This window comes from Anthonomus grandis, chromosome 2 (assembly GCF_022605725.1).
Source record: "Anthonomus grandis grandis chromosome 2, icAntGran1.3, whole genome shotgun sequence".
NCBI lineage: Eukaryota > Metazoa > Arthropoda > Insecta > Coleoptera > Curculionidae > Anthonomus > Anthonomus grandis.
In genome coordinates, this window is record NC_065547.1 from 15,214,936 (window position 1) to 15,233,521 (window position 18,586).

General features: G+C 31.3%; 1 protein-coding gene across 2 annotated transcripts in view; it reads left to right on the forward strand.

The window, feature by feature from the left end:
• LOC126747943 (G-protein coupled receptor dmsr-1-like) overlaps window positions 1-18,586 on the forward strand; it is a 518,114-nt gene that overhangs the window by 206,244 nt on the left and 293,284 nt on the right. For both annotated transcript variants that reach the window (XM_050456930.1, XM_050456925.1), the window contains one exon: window positions 2,706-3,702. In XM_050456930.1, coding sequence (XP_050312887.1) covers window positions 2,763-3,702 — 940 coding nt within the window. In that variant the 5' untranslated portion in view covers window positions 2,706-2,762. The remainder of the gene's footprint in view (window positions 1-2,705; window positions 3,703-18,586) is intronic.

The window sequence follows — 18,586 nt, forward strand, 5'->3', positions numbered from 1 at the left end:
CTAGGTGCGTTTTGTTTTCAGATATATTTATTGGGCATAGTCCTAAAACAAAATAGGCTGGTCCAACTCTCCTCCACTTAAGTGGGCCATCTATCCTCAAATAGGAGGATAGATGGACCAGTCTAGCTTCTCAAATATGCCGATTAGAGCTACGATTGGTGCTCTCTAGTACACCTTGTATATGTTATCTAAACACTCATCCAACAAAAATCAGTTAAACTTACCTGATTTAAAAAAAAATAAGATTCTCAAAACCGATATTAAATTTTTGCACGTGGTGATTTCAACTACCGTAAATAACATTCGGGAAGGTGCGTTATAATGCGTTCCAATCGCCGTCTCAAAGGCAACTGACGCTAAGAAACAGAACGGGAGTAACGGGACAGGTTAGTCTTGCCCTGTTGCCAAACCTTGCCGGATATTTTGAGTAGACCGTCTACCCTCCTGGTCCATCTCCCATCCTTTTACCCTATTATTATAAATGGCCTAGATCCTATTGTAACCAGGTTCAATTAAGTTGAGTTAGTTTTAAGACTTAAGTTAGGTTAAGTGTAACCGTTCTCAAATAAATGTATAAAGGCAAAGGCTTATTATCCAATTAATATGCAGGGTCGGCATAAAATAGCGGGTTAGGACCCGTAACTCTCGTATTTATTGTAATTAGTAAAAAAAAATATTATAGAGAGTTTTAGCATAACCTTCCCCTTCATGTTTAAATTTAGTGTTACATGGATACGTTTATGAATATTTCGTGAAAAATGGCATTAGTGGATTTAGTAGTAAATAGTAAAAAAAATTAATAGAGAGTTTTATCACGAACTTTAACTTCATTGTCTAATTAACTGTTATGCGAATAACGTTTATGATTAGTAGTTGAAAAAATGGCATTCAGGTGTTTCTTATTAAATAGTAAAAATATATAACAGAGAGTTTTAGCATAACCTTCATCTTCTTCCTCTAGGTTACTGTTACAAGAATAACATTTTACAATTATTAGTTGAAAAATGTCATTTGTGAAATCATTAGTAAATAGTAAAAAGAAACCTAATAAAGAGTTTTAGCACAAACTTTAACTTCATCCTCTAATTTACTGTGAAAAGAATAACGTTTATAAAATTAGTTTCAAATATAATTCGTGAAATCTTTGGTAATTAACAAACAAATTTAATTGTGAGTTTTAGCATGGCCTTCAACTTTATCGTCTAATTTACTGTTAAAAAATAACGTTTTTAATTATTAGTTTAAAAATGGCATTTTCTTATTGATTAGTAAATAATAAGAAAAATATAATAGAGAGTTTTAGCACGAACTTTAAACTTTATCATATAATTAACTATTAAAAAAATAAAATTTGTAACTATTCTTTAAAAAATAGTATTCCCGTATTTGTTAATAAATAGTAAAAAAATATAATAGAGAGTTTTCTCATAACTTTAATTTACTGTTACAAAAATAAGGTTTATGAATAATATTTGAAAAATGGCATTAGAAGATTTATTCGTAAATACTAAAAAAATAGAGAGTTCTAGCATGAACTTTAACTTTATAGTCTAATTTGCTGTTAAAAGAATAATGTTTATAATTATGAGTTGAAAAATGTCATTCGTGAAATTATTAATAAATAGTAAAAAAAAATTGAATAGAGAGTTTTATCATAAATTTAACCTTCATCGTCTAATTAACTGTAATGCGAATAACGCTTATGATTATTACTTGAAATATGAAATTGGTGAAATCATTAGTAAATGTTACAAAATAAGTAAGTGGAGAGTTCTTGCATGAACTTTACTTTCATCGTCTAATTTACTGTCAAAAGAATAACGTTTATAACATTAGTTTAAAATATAATTGGTAAAATTATCAGTAAAAAAATAATAGTGAATTTTAGCATGGACTTTAACGTTATCGTCTTATTTACTGTTAAAAGAATAACGTTTATAATTATTAGTTAAAAAGAGGCTTTTTCGTATTTATTAGTAAATAGTAAAAAAAATATGATAGACAGTTTTAGCATAACCTTCATCTTCATCCTCTACTTTAATGTTACAAGAATTATCTTTATGTATCTTAGTTGAAAAATTTCATTCATGGATTTATTATTAAATAGTTTTAAAAAATTAATAGATAGTATTAGCACGAACTTAAATGTTATCATATAATTTACTGTTAAAAAAATAACATTTGTAACTATTCATTAAAAAATAGTATTTTTTAATAAAAGAAAAAAAAATACAGAGTTTTGGCATGAACTTCAACTTTATCGTCTAACTTATTGTTAAAAGAATAACGCTTATAATTAACATTCTCGTATTCATTAGTATAAATAGTAAAAGAACTATAAAAAAAGTGTTTGCATGAATTTAAGCTTCATCCTATAATTTACTATTATACGAATAACGTTTATAAATATAAACTAAAAAATGGTCTTCATGGAAAAAAAAATTATAAAGTTTGAGCATAGACATCGTCCCCTAACATGGTGTTGCAAGAATGTTTATGCCTCTCTGTTAAAAAAATTGCTCTCTATTGATGGAAACCTTAACCATTTCCTTTCTAATCATTTGTGGTCACGTGACCCCAGCCATGATGACCAAATGACATCACCACCAATATAACTGGCTGCCACATTAATCACAAACAAAGAAAAACTATTTTTTTATTATTTCTCTATTCAACATATCATAAACCAAAATCCTTTTTTCCAGATGGGTTCACCTTAACTATCAACAACTCTCAACAACCCAAACCAAACCGAAGCGAAAATGGTGTCACCCAACGTCACCTACTGCGACTTGAAACAGTTCAGCAAAGACTTCCGCAGTTGCCACATCTATCTCAGCTTCATCATCTGCATCCTAGGTTCTATCTTGAATGTCTTTAACATCTTCATCTTGAGTACCAAACAAATGCGCTCCCCCACCAACTTCATACTGACCGCCTTAGCAACCGCTGACGTCATAGTGATGCTAGAATACATGCCCTTCGCTTACTTACAAGACCGCAGCAGCTCAGCGTCGTTCTTTAGCTACAACTCCGCGACTTTTGTGATTTTCCATGCGGTGTTTACGAATGTTTTCCATTTCATTTCGTGCAGTTTGGCGATTATTTTGGCCGTTTGGAGGTATATCGCCGTGAAGTTTCCTCAGAATAATCAGAGCTGGTGTGATGAAAGTAGAACCAGATACACGATAGTATTCACGTACTTCTTCTGCGCATGTGTGTGCGTTCCTTTGCTGGTCTCTATGAAGATAAACGCTCGAAATGCCTTCCAGTGCACCAACGGTACCATTTATCTTAATAAAACCCTGATAAGCAACTGGAGTGATGTAAAGAACATTACCATATACCTCACCGGCTACAGAAACAATATCTTCAGGAATATTAGCTTTTACGTATACGGAATTGTACTCAAATTAATGCCCTGTATATTGCTGGTGCTGTTGTCAATATTGTTGGTGATCGAGCTGTTCAAAGCGAAACAGCGTAAGAAAGCGCTGATGTCTAACAGTAAGGAGACCAGGCTGCTGAAGAAGAAAACGAACCAGAAGCATCTGGATAAGGAGAAGCAGTTTAATCGCACCACGAAGATGTTGGTGGCCGTGCTATTGTTGTTCTTGATGGCGGAGTTTCCGCAAGCCATGATGGGGCTGTTGTTGCATATTTTGGGGGATGTGTTTGCTAAAGAGTGTTATGGGCCGTTGGGTAAGTTATAAAACTTTGACTTTATATGACTTTTTATGGTCAAGTTATGTTGGTTTAATAGCTAGAATCGTACAGAGTGGTCCAAGGATGGTCTGGAGAGATTTAATAAGTATGAGATATTATTAATAGGAGACTTGTGCATCTTTTGATTTTGCACGTACAATGAACTTTAAAATGTAAACTATTAGGATTTCTCCTGGATAAATGGAGTTTCCTTTCAACTTTTTTTTATACTAACCAACAAGCATTTGCGCTGAGTATACATTTTTCTTGGTTTCTAATTTTTTCTCAGGCAATTTCCAAATTCGCAATATGGATATAAATGAAAATGCTTAAATTATGATTATATTTGTTGTAGAAGCTAAAACAATGGGTTTTCAATCCAGATATCATTAAAAATTATATTTTTGGTAATATTAATGGACATGCACTATTATTGATTTTTTGGTCGTATTTGCGATCGAATAATCCACACCGATTAAATCTTTCTTAGTTTTATATTTTTTCTAAAGCATTTATTTATTTGTCTGTATATATTTACTTCAGAATGCTCAAACCTTTATTGTAAAAATTCGAAAAAATATATTTTTTTTTCAAATTTCATCAAAAAATGTTTTTTTTTAATCGAAACCGAGATGCTTTTACATTGAATTCTTGGTCGATTTTGCGGTCAAATAATTAACACCAATTAAATTTTACTTTGTTTTTATTTTGTCTAAGGCAATTCATTATTTGTCTTTATATATAAATAAATGATGATAATAATCGATAATAAATGTTTGTGAGTCCGTGGCTTGGTTGTTTTTCTTCATTTGTTTATGCTTAAATTTTAGTTGTAGATACAGGAAAATTGATTTTTCTTCCAAATTTCATAAAAAAAAATTTTTTGTCGTAACCGAGATGCACTTACATCATAAATTAACTAAATTCTCAGCATTAGCAGCAGATTAATCAGCATCAATTAATTTTTTGGTTTCCGAAAGTAATTTATGGATTACCATTATAAATTTAATTGCCAATACTAAAATTAGCAGATAATGCTATATACTTATACTTGGGTTACCGAACAGATGGAGTGGTCACGTGATCGTTCTGCGCCGGAGGTGTGACCTAGAGCCTCGATAGGGTTCATGACTTGGGGTTTTATTTAATTTTATTAGTCGAGCGGCTTTAGATCGTTTTGGTTGAATTTTCTGCTATTCGAATATTTGAATCTTCGCAATATTGAAAAGTTGAGATTGTGTTTATTTTTTTGTTAATTTGTTTGTTAACAAATACTGGCTGACGCGCCACGTACACCCCCATTGTTACCCCCCAAGAAAAGAGTACGAAAACATTTGACCATTGCTGAAAAGGAAGTGATTATGAACATATATAAAACATGTGATAACGAGCATCTAGCACAAAACAAAGTGCAAAAAGTCCAGTTTACAGCAGAAGCAGCAAGTAATAAATAAGTAAGAGCGCTCCCTGAGCGCTCGATTGTTGCTCAAGTATGACAATTTTTATTGGTCCTTACTATTATAGGCAAAACTTCCAGCGCTCAGGTAGCGCTCGGTTCTGATGAACCTGGTCAATTACACCCTAAATGTTTGACCTGGCATGATTACTTAAAATGATTACCTATCCCTTTTTGGTAAACCCCAATATATTAACATAACTTTGCATAACAAAATACTTAAAAGGGATTATTATATCATTACCTGGCACAACCTCAAAATCGGTTTGGACCTATTTTACAGGCGACCGTATTATATTTTAAAAAAAGCTGCTTACAAAGCAAAGCTGTACGGTAAAATAATTTAAAATAAGTAGGCATAATTCTCCTCGTCTAAATCTGCCAAGGTTGCATCGATGAGCGGGCCTATATTTCGCGCACATCATTTACTCCATCTGTTCGGTAATCCGACTATAATATAAAACAATTATCCAAAAGAATTTTTCGAAAATTGCTTTCAAGAGCTGAATAATCCGCGTATAAAATTAAATTAACCACTTTTTGCTACAAATTTAATTCTTGGTTTTTCTGATAAAATTAAAAGAATTGCTAAAAAATGTACAAGCACTATTTTTAAATCGCAAAATATATTACGATATCTATTAACGAAAACTAAACCTTTCGATGAAATTTAATTTAATAAAAATGTAATACATAAAACTCCTTATATCTGTGGTAAAATTTACATCACTGAAACCTATAGACCATTACCAAAAAGAATTAATGAACATACGAATGAACAATTTTCCATAAATTATAATTATTTCTATTAATCCGAGTAAAAAAGGAGAAACAGGTTTAGATTTTGAATTTAATTTAATTTTTATTTATCTTGATAACGATCGTAGATTTAACTACAGAGACGTTAGTTCAAGTTATGTATTTTTAATGAACAAATAGGTTTTTGGTCGTTTTTATTGTACTTAAAAATACGTTTTTGTCAATATTCAAAACGAAGTTTATTTCTTCTAAACACGTGAATAAGTCTTTTTTTTGTTCTTCTTAATAAGTGAGCGTATGAGATAGTATTTTCTAAATTGATATTTACTATAATAGTGACGGATTACACAACAAAATACGTAACTCATTGTGAATTCGTCACAACAATACAGATTTTACATAAATTTTGTTGTTCGATTTTGTGGTCGAATAATTAGCATCGATTAAGTTTTTTTTAGTTTTCAATTTCTTTTAAGGCAATTCGCAAATTATCAATATGGATTTAAATGAAAATAAATACTAAAGTTATGGTTATTTTTGTTGTAAAAACTGGAAAACTTAATATTTTTTTCAAATAAGATTAAAAAATAATTTTTTTTATTAATCTAATGGACGTACATTGTAATTGATTTTATGGCCGTATTTGCCGTCGAGTAATCATCACCGATTATATTTTTCTTATCTTTTTTAAAGCAATTCTTTATTTCTCTTTATATATTTAACTTAAAATGCTGAAATCTTTGTTGTGAAAGCTGAAAAAATTAAATTTTCTCCTGAATTTCACCAAGAATTAGTTTCATCACAACCGAGATGCATTCAAGGTAATTCTTGACCGATTTTGCGGTCGAATAATCAGCATCAATTAAAGGTTTTGTAGTTTTTTATTTTTTCTAAAGCAATTCTTTATGTTTCTTTCACATTTCATCAAAAATTATTATTTTTTAAATTGTAACCGATATCCATCAAATTCTTGGTTGATTTTGAGGTCGAATAATCAGCATCAATTATTTTTTCTTTTTTTTTTGCTTTCTCTAAAACAATTCATTATCATTATGAACTCAATTGCAAATACTTAAATTAGCGTTATCTTTGTTGTAGAAACCGCAATTTTTCTTCGTTCTAATCAAGATGTATTTTCATTAATTTCCTAGTCGATTTTGCCGTCGAATAATCAGCATCAGTTTATTTTTCATAGTTTTTCATTTTTTAGAAGGCAATTCGTGAATTGCCGATGTGGATTAAGTGCAGATGACAAACCTTCGTTGTAGAAACTGAAAAAAATTGATTGTTTTTTCAAATTTCATCAAAAATTATATGCAACAATTTAAGTAAAAAAGTTTTGTTGCATTTTTTATCTAAAAAAAAAACAAGACTCTCTATGTGACTCCCTTGTTTTATCTTGTACAATGTTTAACCATGCAGATGTAATCTATAAAAAATGCCTTAAAACTGCTAATTAGAGAACAATTCAATTTATTCAAAATTGCCGTGTAAGGTTAATTATTGGATTAAGAAGGTATGACCTAGATGAAAAACGACGACAGCATATTTGTATATTGCCATCCATAATGGTATAGTATTTAAAACTCATGTACGTATTATTAATGTTAGGTAAAAAATTACACCACCTCGTCACAGAACTGCTATTTTTGAGCCAAATTTTTTATTTAATGTTGAAAGATTCTTTAACTTATTACCACAAACATTGATGACCCTTTCAGACTGCCTGTTAAGTAATTACAGAAAATTAATTATTAATAATCACCAATTTCATGCTTAACTGTTCCAGAGTGGTATATATAGTATTTTTATCGTGCTAATTTTTTTCCTATAGTTTTTATTTCTATGATTTCGCCAAATAAGCTCGGTTGGTCTGGCTCGAAGAAAAAGTCAATTTTTTCTCAAAGAGACCCGATAACTCCGTCCTATTTTATTAAATTTTAATGTTGACTTTTGACTCTTTCTGCTTTTCTTTTAATTAGGGAATACACAAGAAGATCTGATGATGCCTAATATAGGCAAAACACGTGTAATCCTCTGACCTTATATTTAATATATTTGAGACTTGTGACTTCGAGTTTATTATATTACTATTTACCTTATCCAGTCGTTTACTACGTCCTTTCGACTATTACAAGTCGTCAAGCTATCATTTTGTTCTGTAATTTTATTTTTGTGTTACTTTCACATAAAGAAATTTAATTTTGTGAATTGAATTTCCTTCCAAGCTTCATTAAAAAAATGTTTTTTTTTAGTCATGACCGAGATTTTATAGTATTTATATTGAGTTCTTAGTCGATTTTGCCGTCGAATAATCAGCAATAATTAATTTCAGGCAATTCTTTAATTGTCTTTATACAGGGTGTCCCGGTTCATATGGGAAATCTCTCGGATCCAGGTAGAACATCGAAAAATAATACCGAATGTTCTTATAAAAAAAAATCCTACAGGCCTTCTTTACGAAGATACAGCCTCCTAAAGGACGCTGCTAGAAATTGGTTTTTCATAAATTACTTTTAAACTACCCGGTAGAATTTAATAAAAATTTTAGATGATGAACACTATTAGGGACCTCTTAAAATGACATCCTTAAAATACATTTACCTTGTTTACTTTACCAGGGGCGGACTAGGTTGTACACTTTAATGCGTATATTTTTAACACCCTGTATGTTAAAGTCTAAAAAAAATAAATTTGGATACCTTGAACCCTAGGAAAAAAAAGGTACTCTTATTCATTATCGATAAAATAAACCGTTTTGGAGAAAAAAAAAATAAACGAGCCAATGTTTTTTTTATTATTTTTTTTACATGAGATAAGTACGCCAGTTATTTAAAGACCAGAAAATTTCGATGTAAGTCATTTAATTTAAAAAAAATACATGTTCCTAAAAATACAGTGGTGTCCTAAAAAATACTGTTATAAAATATTTCTTATTTATTATACGTTTATTTCTTTTTTGTTATTCTTAAGATAAAAACTAAACAAGAACTAAAAAAATAATGTAAATCAATTGTATTGTACCTGACTTATTTATCGGAATTTTTATATTTTGGAACGCATTATTGTTACAGACGTTGCTATACTCCAAATTTAGCAAATACCTATCATTTAAACCTAATCATTGTCAACATATTTATTCTTTATTTAATAATATTTTTTTAATTTTTGATAACTTTTAATTTAAATTACGTCAAAATATGGAGTTTACTTTTATTGAGTATGCAAATATGCATCTTATGTATGGTCTAGCGTCTTGCAATGCATTGGAAGCAAAAAGGTTGTACGAAGAAAGATTTCCCAATCGCATTATTCCGGATCAGAAAACATTTCAACGTGTTGATCAACGTCTAAGGGAAACTGGTAGGTTTCTGTTTTCCACTTAATGAGGTAATACTATTAAATTTCCTTAATGCAATTTTAGGATGTTTTGAAAAAAAAAAGAATAATAGTGGTCGGAGGAGAACAGCACGTACAGTGCAATTGGAAGAAAATATTATAGACGCTGTAGCTGACACTCCTACAACGAGTACTCGAAAATTAGCTGCTCGGCTTCATTCGTCCAAAACAATTGTACATATAGTACTTCAAGAACAACTGTTGTACTCATATCACTTACAAAAAGTGCATGAACTACTGCCCAGAGATTTTGCTTCTAGAATACACTTCGCAAACTGGCTGTTAGATCAGCAGCGAAATAACCCTAACTTTATCAGCACGATTCTTTTTACGGATGAAGTAGGGTTTACCAAAAATGGAATTGAAAACTTACATAACTCGCATGTATGGGCTGATGAAAATCCCCGTGATACTATTATTTCTCATCATCAACATCAACTCCAATCAATAAATATATGAGCAGGAATTATTGGCAATTTTTTGATTGGGCCATTTGAACTGCCACCACGTTTAAACGGAGAACTTTATTTGGAGTTCCTCCAGAACAATCTTCCAGATTTATTAGAAGATTTGCCCCTTGCAACCCGCCGAGATATGTATTTTATGCATGATGGAGCCCCACCCCATTTTAGCCTTACTGTAAGACACCACTTAAATAATACTTTTGAAAACCGTTGGATAGGTAGAGGAGGACCTGTTGCTTGACCTCCTCGGTCTCCCGATCTAAGGCCATTAGATTTTTATTTATGGGGTCACCTCAAAACCTTGGTGTATTCCACCCCAGTCGATACTCGGGAAGAACTGCTCCAAAGAATTACATTTCATTGTGATAATATAAAAAACAATCATGGGTTATTGTGGCGAGTGCAGCAGTCCTTGATTCGTCGTCCCCGCGAATGTGTTAGAGTTCACGGAGCCCACGTCGAACCTACTTATGAAGTTTTTAATAATTAATTGTTTATTGCTCGTATTGAAGAATTTAACTTTTGTTTACATATTTGGTTTTTGGCATTTTTTTGTAAGTTGTTTTTTCTAATTTGAAAACATACACTCGTCATAGGTTTTTTTGATTATTTTGTAAAAGTATTTTTTAGGACACCACTGTCTTTTTAGGAATATGTATTATTTTAAATTAAATGACTTACATCGAAATTTCTCTGTTCTTTAAATAACTAGCGTACTTATTGGGGGATTAATCTATAGAATGGACTGTATAATAATTAATAAAAATACCAATAGGTATACTTGACTGGCTAATTATATTAAATTAACATGTAATGACAGTGAAGCTCAAAAGCTATATTAAGACTAAAACTATAACAAAATAATTCCATAGAAATCCAAAAGTCATACTAAGCACAAAATAATGGGTGAGCACGACGACGACGGGGTCTGGACCCCGCCAAACGCAGGGACAACGGCAGCATTGTCGGCTTTATTATTTGAGTCTATTAGACTTAATTTATGACTTAAAGCTCGAATCTGATGCTGCCAGTTTTGCATAACAGCAAATGTCAATAAACCAAAAACTAATAATTCTTTATACTCCCCCTCCGCCTTGGACGATCACAATCGTTCAAAGTTCAAAACAAAATAACGTCAAGATTGTCAATGAACAACAGTCACTATCGGGAATATCCGCACATACTAACTCCTAATAACACCTCTCTGCAACTGGTAAGGGACAAATTTTCGAAACACCCCGTTTTAAAATACCGGAGGAAGTTTTTATCGAAACGACTCGTATTTGTCCTCTCCTGGATGGGTATCCGTGACTCTTCCTAAATTCCACTTACAGGGGGGCAAATTGTCATTTTTAATCAGCACAAGGTATCCAATTTTGATATCATGGTCTGACTTGTGCCATTTTTTACGCTGCTGCAGATGATTTAAGTACATCTTAGACCAGTGTTTCTAAAAACCATGTAGCAATTGTTGGATTAACTGATATCTGGAAAGCTGGTTTATTTTGACATCTTTTGCAAATAGTGGGTCAGGAACGGTATTTAATTCTCTTCCAATTAAAAAATGTAAGGGGGTTAAAGGATTAATATCATTGGGATCTGAAGAAATGGCATAGAGAGGACGTGAATTTAACGTGGATTCAACCTGCACAAGAAATGTAGAAAATTCTTCATACATCAAAAGTGTTTCACCAATGACTCAATTTAAATGAAATTTTACGCCGTTTATGTTGCTTTCCCATAAACCACCAAAGTTAGGAGTGTTTGGGGGAATAAAGTGCCATGTAATCCCATGAGATGCTAATGAACTCACAATCTCAACCTTAGAATTCAATAGATAATCGTATAACTGTTTTAATTCCTTTTGTGCACCCCCAAAATTCGACCCATTATCGGAATAAATATGTTGTGGTTTACCACGTCTTGAACAAAACCTGCGAAGTGCCGCAACAAAAGCTTCAGTTGTTAACGAACTTACTAATTCTAAATGAACAGATTTTGTACAAAAACATATAAATAGACAAATATAAGCCTTATATGTTTTGCAGCCCCTACCCTTTCTGTCTTTTAAAATAAAAGGGCCTGCATAGTTTAAGCCTGTGATAAAAAATGGTGGATAAACATTAACACGATGCTCTGAGAGGTCTGCCATAATTGAAGTAATATTTTTTGGCTTAAATCTAAAACATTTCATACAGTTTTTAACTATCCCTTTAGCAACAAACATTCCTGCTATTATCCAATATTCCTGTCTAACAGTAGCTAATAAGAGCTGGGGACCTGCATGATGTAATTCTAAATGCTTGTGTCTTAAAATCAATTTACTTATAATATGCCTTTTATCTAATAATAAAGGATGCTTTGCATCAAAACTCAAGGCGGATTTTCTCAATCTTCCACCAACTCTTAATAGCTCTTGTTCATCTAAAAATGGTGCAAGTGAAACTAATCTATTTTCTTTAGGTAAAACTTTACCATTTTTTAAAAGGTAAATTTCATGCGAAAAACTTTCTTATTGAGCTAACTTAACTAATAACAATTTCGCCCTTTGCAATTCATATGCAGTAATTGCACTACCTAATACTTTATTTTCAACATTATTTAAAATACAAACCTTTAAATTTGAAATAAATCTGGAAACATAAGCAATTACATGAACAAGAACACTGAACTTTGAATACCTTTCAAATAAAAAATTCAAATTATTTTTCACACAAACTAAACTTGTAAAATCCTTTTTAAACTCACTAGTGTCACTAATATTATTTAAATCTGGAAAACTCGGTTTTACAAAATTAGTTGACAAAAATTCTGGACCATTAAACCATAATTTGCAATCTTGCAATTTGTTTGGCATTATACCTCGACTTCCAATATCTGCTGGATTTTCAAGTGTATTGACATAATTCCAATTTCTGATGTTTGATTGCTGCTGGATCTCTGCAACACGATTTCTAATAAAATCCTTTAGTTTAATCGATTCCGTGTTCAACAAATATAGAACAATCTGAGAATCACACCAATAAAATACATTATTACACTTAAAAGTAACTGAATTTAACACTGTTTTCATTAGTCGAATCAAAAGCAAACATTCACATAACTCCATTCTAGGAATTGTCAAGGATTTAACTGGTCCTACTTTAGTTTTAGCGCAAATGAGACTTAATCTAATATTACCAAATGAATCCACGCATCTTCCATACACAGTTGCGCAGTAAGCCTTATTTGACGCATCACTGAATCCATGCAAATCTATTAACATTGGATTATCACATAAAATAAATCTGGGTATTTTGACTTCATTTAAAGATTCAAGAGTAGATTGAAATTTAACCCACTGTTTACTCAAATCTTGTGGAACTGTTGAATCCCAATCAATCTTAAGATTCCACAACGATTGTATCATAATTTTGACTAAAATAATGCAACAACTAGCTAATCCTAATGGATCATAGATCCTTGCGATAGTTGAGAGCATTATTCTCTTTGTAACCACTGGGGAAGTATTATTAATCTTAACATTAAAACTGAATACATCTAATTTACTTGCCCATTGGATACCAACAGTCTTAATACATTCATGGTCTCCTAAATTCAATACCTTTAAAGGATCTAAATTGTCCTTAAAGTGCTCCAAAAATTGCTCATTATTTGAAGACCATTTTCTCAAATGAAAAGAAGCTGACCCAAGTATATCTTTGATTTCATCACAAATTTCAATAGCTTCATTAACATTTGGAAATCCACTTATCAGATCATCCACGTACATATCTCTCGTAATGATCTCAGATGCTTTACCAAACCTCTCTTGACTTTCAGCTGCTAATTGTCTAATACATCGCATTGCTAAAAACGGAGCGCTCGCTGTACCGTAAGTTGTGATGGATGATCTCGCCATAATATTTTATGCATACATTTGTCATCTTCGTGTAATAAAACAATTCTATACATTTTACTGATGTCCGCAACAACTACGATCGGATGTTCTCTAAATCTCAGCAAAATATTCATGATGTCATTCTGAATAGCTGGACCGGAATACTGAATACTATTGAGGGAAGTTCCATTTGTGGAAACTGCCGATCCATCGAAGACCACACGAAGTTTCGTAGTTAAACTTTCCGTTTTTATCACTCCATGATGCGGTAAAAAATATGAATAAGAGTCAAGTTCTGGATTTTTACCAATTGACATGTGATTTAAATTAATATATTCGTGAATAAATTTAGAATATTCCAATTTAAAATTATCATTGTTATGAAATTTATTTTCTAATTGTAAAAATCTTTTAATAGCCAATTGCTTAGTTTCACCGATAGTTAAAGGATTTTCCTTCCAGGGCACCTTCCCTACAAATTGACCAATCTCATTTCTAGAAAAATTATTTTAAAAATGGTCCTCGCAGTATAAATCTTCACTTGACCTCATATCACAAACATTGTTTGGCTCTTCTGTTAATCAAAACCTTTGTAAATCATTATAATTAAATTCATTATCCATCTTTGAAATAAAATTACATTTTACATTATGAGTAACATTCTGAAGCAGTGGCAGTTTACTTGACGCAATATACCCAAATGCCGAATTTTGAAAAATTGGCATGTTTTTACCTAGAACAATTTTTCCATCTAATAAAATGTCCCAAAATACACTTGCATCAATCAACATGTCAATCCTATCACTCTTATTAAAACAATCGTCAGCTAACAACAAGTTATCTGGAATTTTCCATTTCGAAATATCAAACGTAAAGGCCGGTAAATCGTCGGTTATCTTTGGTACTACATAACAAGTCACATTAGTAGAAAATTCATTATATCTAGAAGAAATCTTAACATAAAATTTTTTATTTAAATAAGATGAAGAACCGTTAATTCCTGATACAGAAGTATTAGTATTCGGCATCGCTAATCCAAGCAAATCACAAAGCTCAGCACTTATAAAACACGATTGACTTCTTGAGTCTAGCAGTGCTCGAACCACTTGAAACTGACCATCTTTATTATACACTTTAATCTTGGCAGTATTCAATAGAACATATTGATCCGAATCATTTTTAACTTTATTTGCAAATGAAAGCGTTGGAAAGTTATCTAAAATCTGAACATCTTCCTTTACTAAAGGTAAAGAAGTTCTATCCTCTCTTTTGTTTGAATCTAATTCCTTAACATCACGCTTTTCCTCGTGCAATAACGAACTATGTTTTTCCTGCAAACCCTGCAACCAAAACGCTTGCAATTATACACAAAATGACCAAAGCATAGGCAATTTGCACATAACTTTAATTCCCTAATTTTATTCCAACGATCAGAAATAGATAATTGTAAAAAATTCTTACAATCATAAATCAAATGATCCTATTTGCACAAGTTACAAGAAACAACATTCTTTGAATCTTTAACAAAAAAAGACGTCTAATGAAATTTCTGTTCATTGTCATTAGAAGATGCAGACTTGTGATTCATGTCTAATGTTTCTAAAAAATTGGCTCTTTTACTCAAAAATTCACAAAATCCATCTAAAGAAGGCAATGTTTGATCTACCTTTATCATTTTCCACTCTCTAATCGTAACTTTATCTAATTTACCAGAAATCAAAAAAATTATCATTGCATCCCAATGTTCTGTTGGCAAGTTCAAAATTTTAAGAGATCTTAAATGTTTTTTAACCGTATCAATAATATCCCTAAGACCCTTAGCAGATTCTTTATTACACTGGGGAATTTCAAAAATCGCTTTCATGTGGTTATTTACTAACAATCTAGAATTATTATATCTATCACACAATGCTTGCCAAGCTATTTCATAATTTTCCGCTGAACATCCTAAACTCTCTATAATCGACCTAGCCTCACCAGTAAGATTATCCCTTAAATGATGATATTTTATAATATTTGGCAACCTTGCATTATTGTGTACTAAAGCTTCAAACGTATCTTTAAATTCTAACTACCTAAGAAAATCTGAATTAAATGTGGGAATGTGAATGTCCTTTAGCTTAATTTTATCAATATCTAAATCTAATCTAGGTTCATTATGTTGCTGAACCAAAAATCTTTGTTGATTATCAACACTTATACTACTATTACTCCCTTCAAACCCTTTCAAAATTGCTTTTCCATATGCCAGACCTCTCAACAAACATGACTCTAAATTTTCCCTATATTCATGTTCCTTGTTTAAATCATTCAATGCGCAATTCGTTTCAATTTCCAATTGCACATCTTCAAAATCTTGAGAAATCTGTACCGCCTTTTCAATGTTTAATTGAATTTCTAAAATCTGTTCATTTGTTAATTGATTTACTGGAATATCTCTAATCGAATCTATAAATCTATTAAATGTATGCACACGTTGCTCTACAATGGTTCTTTTTCTAAAAAACTTTTGTAAATCGGGCACATCCGCAGGCGCAGACGTGTTAGAGCTTGCGACGTTACCGCTATTATTAGCAACATATTTATTTTTACCTTTTTGTGGGGCCATCTTACTTTAATCACGTAATCAATTAATCAAATATATATAATCACTCAATTATGCGAGTAAGGACACAAAAGGATAATCAAATCAATTATTAAAATATAATTTAATAAGTAATTAGGCCGCTCCTAATTTTAGGATTTACTAATCGCACTTAATCAAAATCAATCTTATAAAAACACATAAAACCAATGCATAATCATTAATCAAAAATCCATAAATAATTTAATTAATCCAGGCGAACAATTGTTAAATCAACTTTAAACCAAAAATCTAGGTCAAATCAATAAATAAGTGACTTGTCAGCATAAATTCAATAATCAAAACATTCAAAATTCTTTCCATCAAAAATAGTCACTACGTGAATCACTTCTGACTCATGTATATGTATTTAAAAATCCTGTGCAAATTAATCCACACAAATACAACAAATCAAGGACTAGTTTTAAAGGAAGGACAATAATAGGAAAAATTGGAAAAACCTCACCGATTGTATGCTTCTATATGTGCTTCCATAAATCAAATCCCTCGATAATCCATCAAGTCGAAGACCCCATATAAAGTCCACACAACGGCACTATTATTGTTACTCCAAAATGCAACCAAAATCCTGGTCAAAATCACACAGTCGCGTCTTTAATCACCGTCATTAAAATCCGTAATACGCCAATCAAGTATTTTTTTTTTTAATTCACCAAATCCTGCTCGAAGGACCAAAATGGGGGATTAATCGATAGAATGGACTGTATAATAATTAATAAAAATACCAATAGGTATACTTGACTGGCTAATTATATTAAATTAACATGTAATGACAGTGAAGCTCAAAAGCTATATTAAGCTCAAAAGTTATATTAAGACTAAAACTATAACAAAATAATCCCATAGAAATCCAAAAGTCATACTAAGCACAAAATAATGGCTGAGCACGACGACGACGGTGTCTGGACCCCGCCAAACGCAGGGACAACGGCAGCATTGTCGGCTTTATTATTTGAGTCTATTAGACTTAATTTATGACTTAAAGCTCGAATCTGATGCCGCCAGTTTTGCATAACAGCAAATGTCAATAAACCAAAAACTTATAATTCTTCACTTATCTCATTTAAAAAAAAAATAAAAAAAAAACATTGGCTCGTTTATTATTTTTTTTCTCCAAAACGCTTCATTTTATCGATAATGATCAAGAGTACCTTTTTTTAGCCTAGGGTTCAAGGTATCCAAATTTATTTTTTTTAGGCTTTAACATACAGGGTGTTAAAAATATACGCATTAAAGTGTACCACCTAGTCCGCCCCTGGTAAAGTAAACAAGGTAAATGTATTTTAAGGATGTCATTTTAAGAGGTCCCTAATAGTGTTCATCACCTAAAATTTGTATTAACTTCTACCAGATACAGCCTTCTAAAGGACGCTGTATCTTCGTAAAAAAGCCCTGTAGGAATTTTTTTTATAGGAACGTTCGGTATTATTTTTCGATGTTCTACCTGAATCCGAGAGATTTCCCACATGAACCGGGACACCCTGTATATTTAATTTAAAATATTCAAATCTTTATTACAGAAGCTAAAAAAATAATTTTTTTTGTAAGATGCGTTTACATTGAATTCGTGCTCGACTTTGCGATCGAATAAATGTCTTTATATATTTAATTTGAAATGCTCAAATCGTTGTTGTAGAAACTGGAAAAATTAAGTTTCCTGTCAAATTTTTTCAAAAATTAGTTTTCGTTCATCGTAATCGAGATGCATTTATATTGAATTCTTCGTTAATTTTGCGGTAGAATAATCAGCACCAATACAATTCTTCTTAATTTTTAATTTTTTTCCAAGACATTTTTGTCAATATAGATCTATGTGAAAATGTTTAAATTATAGTTATCTTCGTTGTAGGTATTGGAAAAATTATTTTTTCTTCTAAATTTCATAAAAAAGTATTTTTTTTACGCTAACCGAGATGCATTTGCATTTTTTTTCTGATCTATTTTGCGGTCGAATAATCAGCACCACTTCAATTTTTCTTAGTTTTTAATTTTTTCTAAGGAAATAAGGTAAATTTTCATAATGGATTTAAACGAAAATACTCAAGCATTTGCTGTTAATGGAAAAATTGATTTTCCTATTCAAATTTTAACAATTTTCTTTTCATCTTAACCCAAATGTATTAAATTTTTGGTCCACTGTGATCGAATAATCAGCACCATACTTTTTCCAGGCAATTGAAAATACTTCCTGCAGGCACAATTCGAAAACACTAATAAATAAATATGTGTGGACATTATTAACATTTAATTCTGTTTAGCAAAATGGGTGCTTATTATTC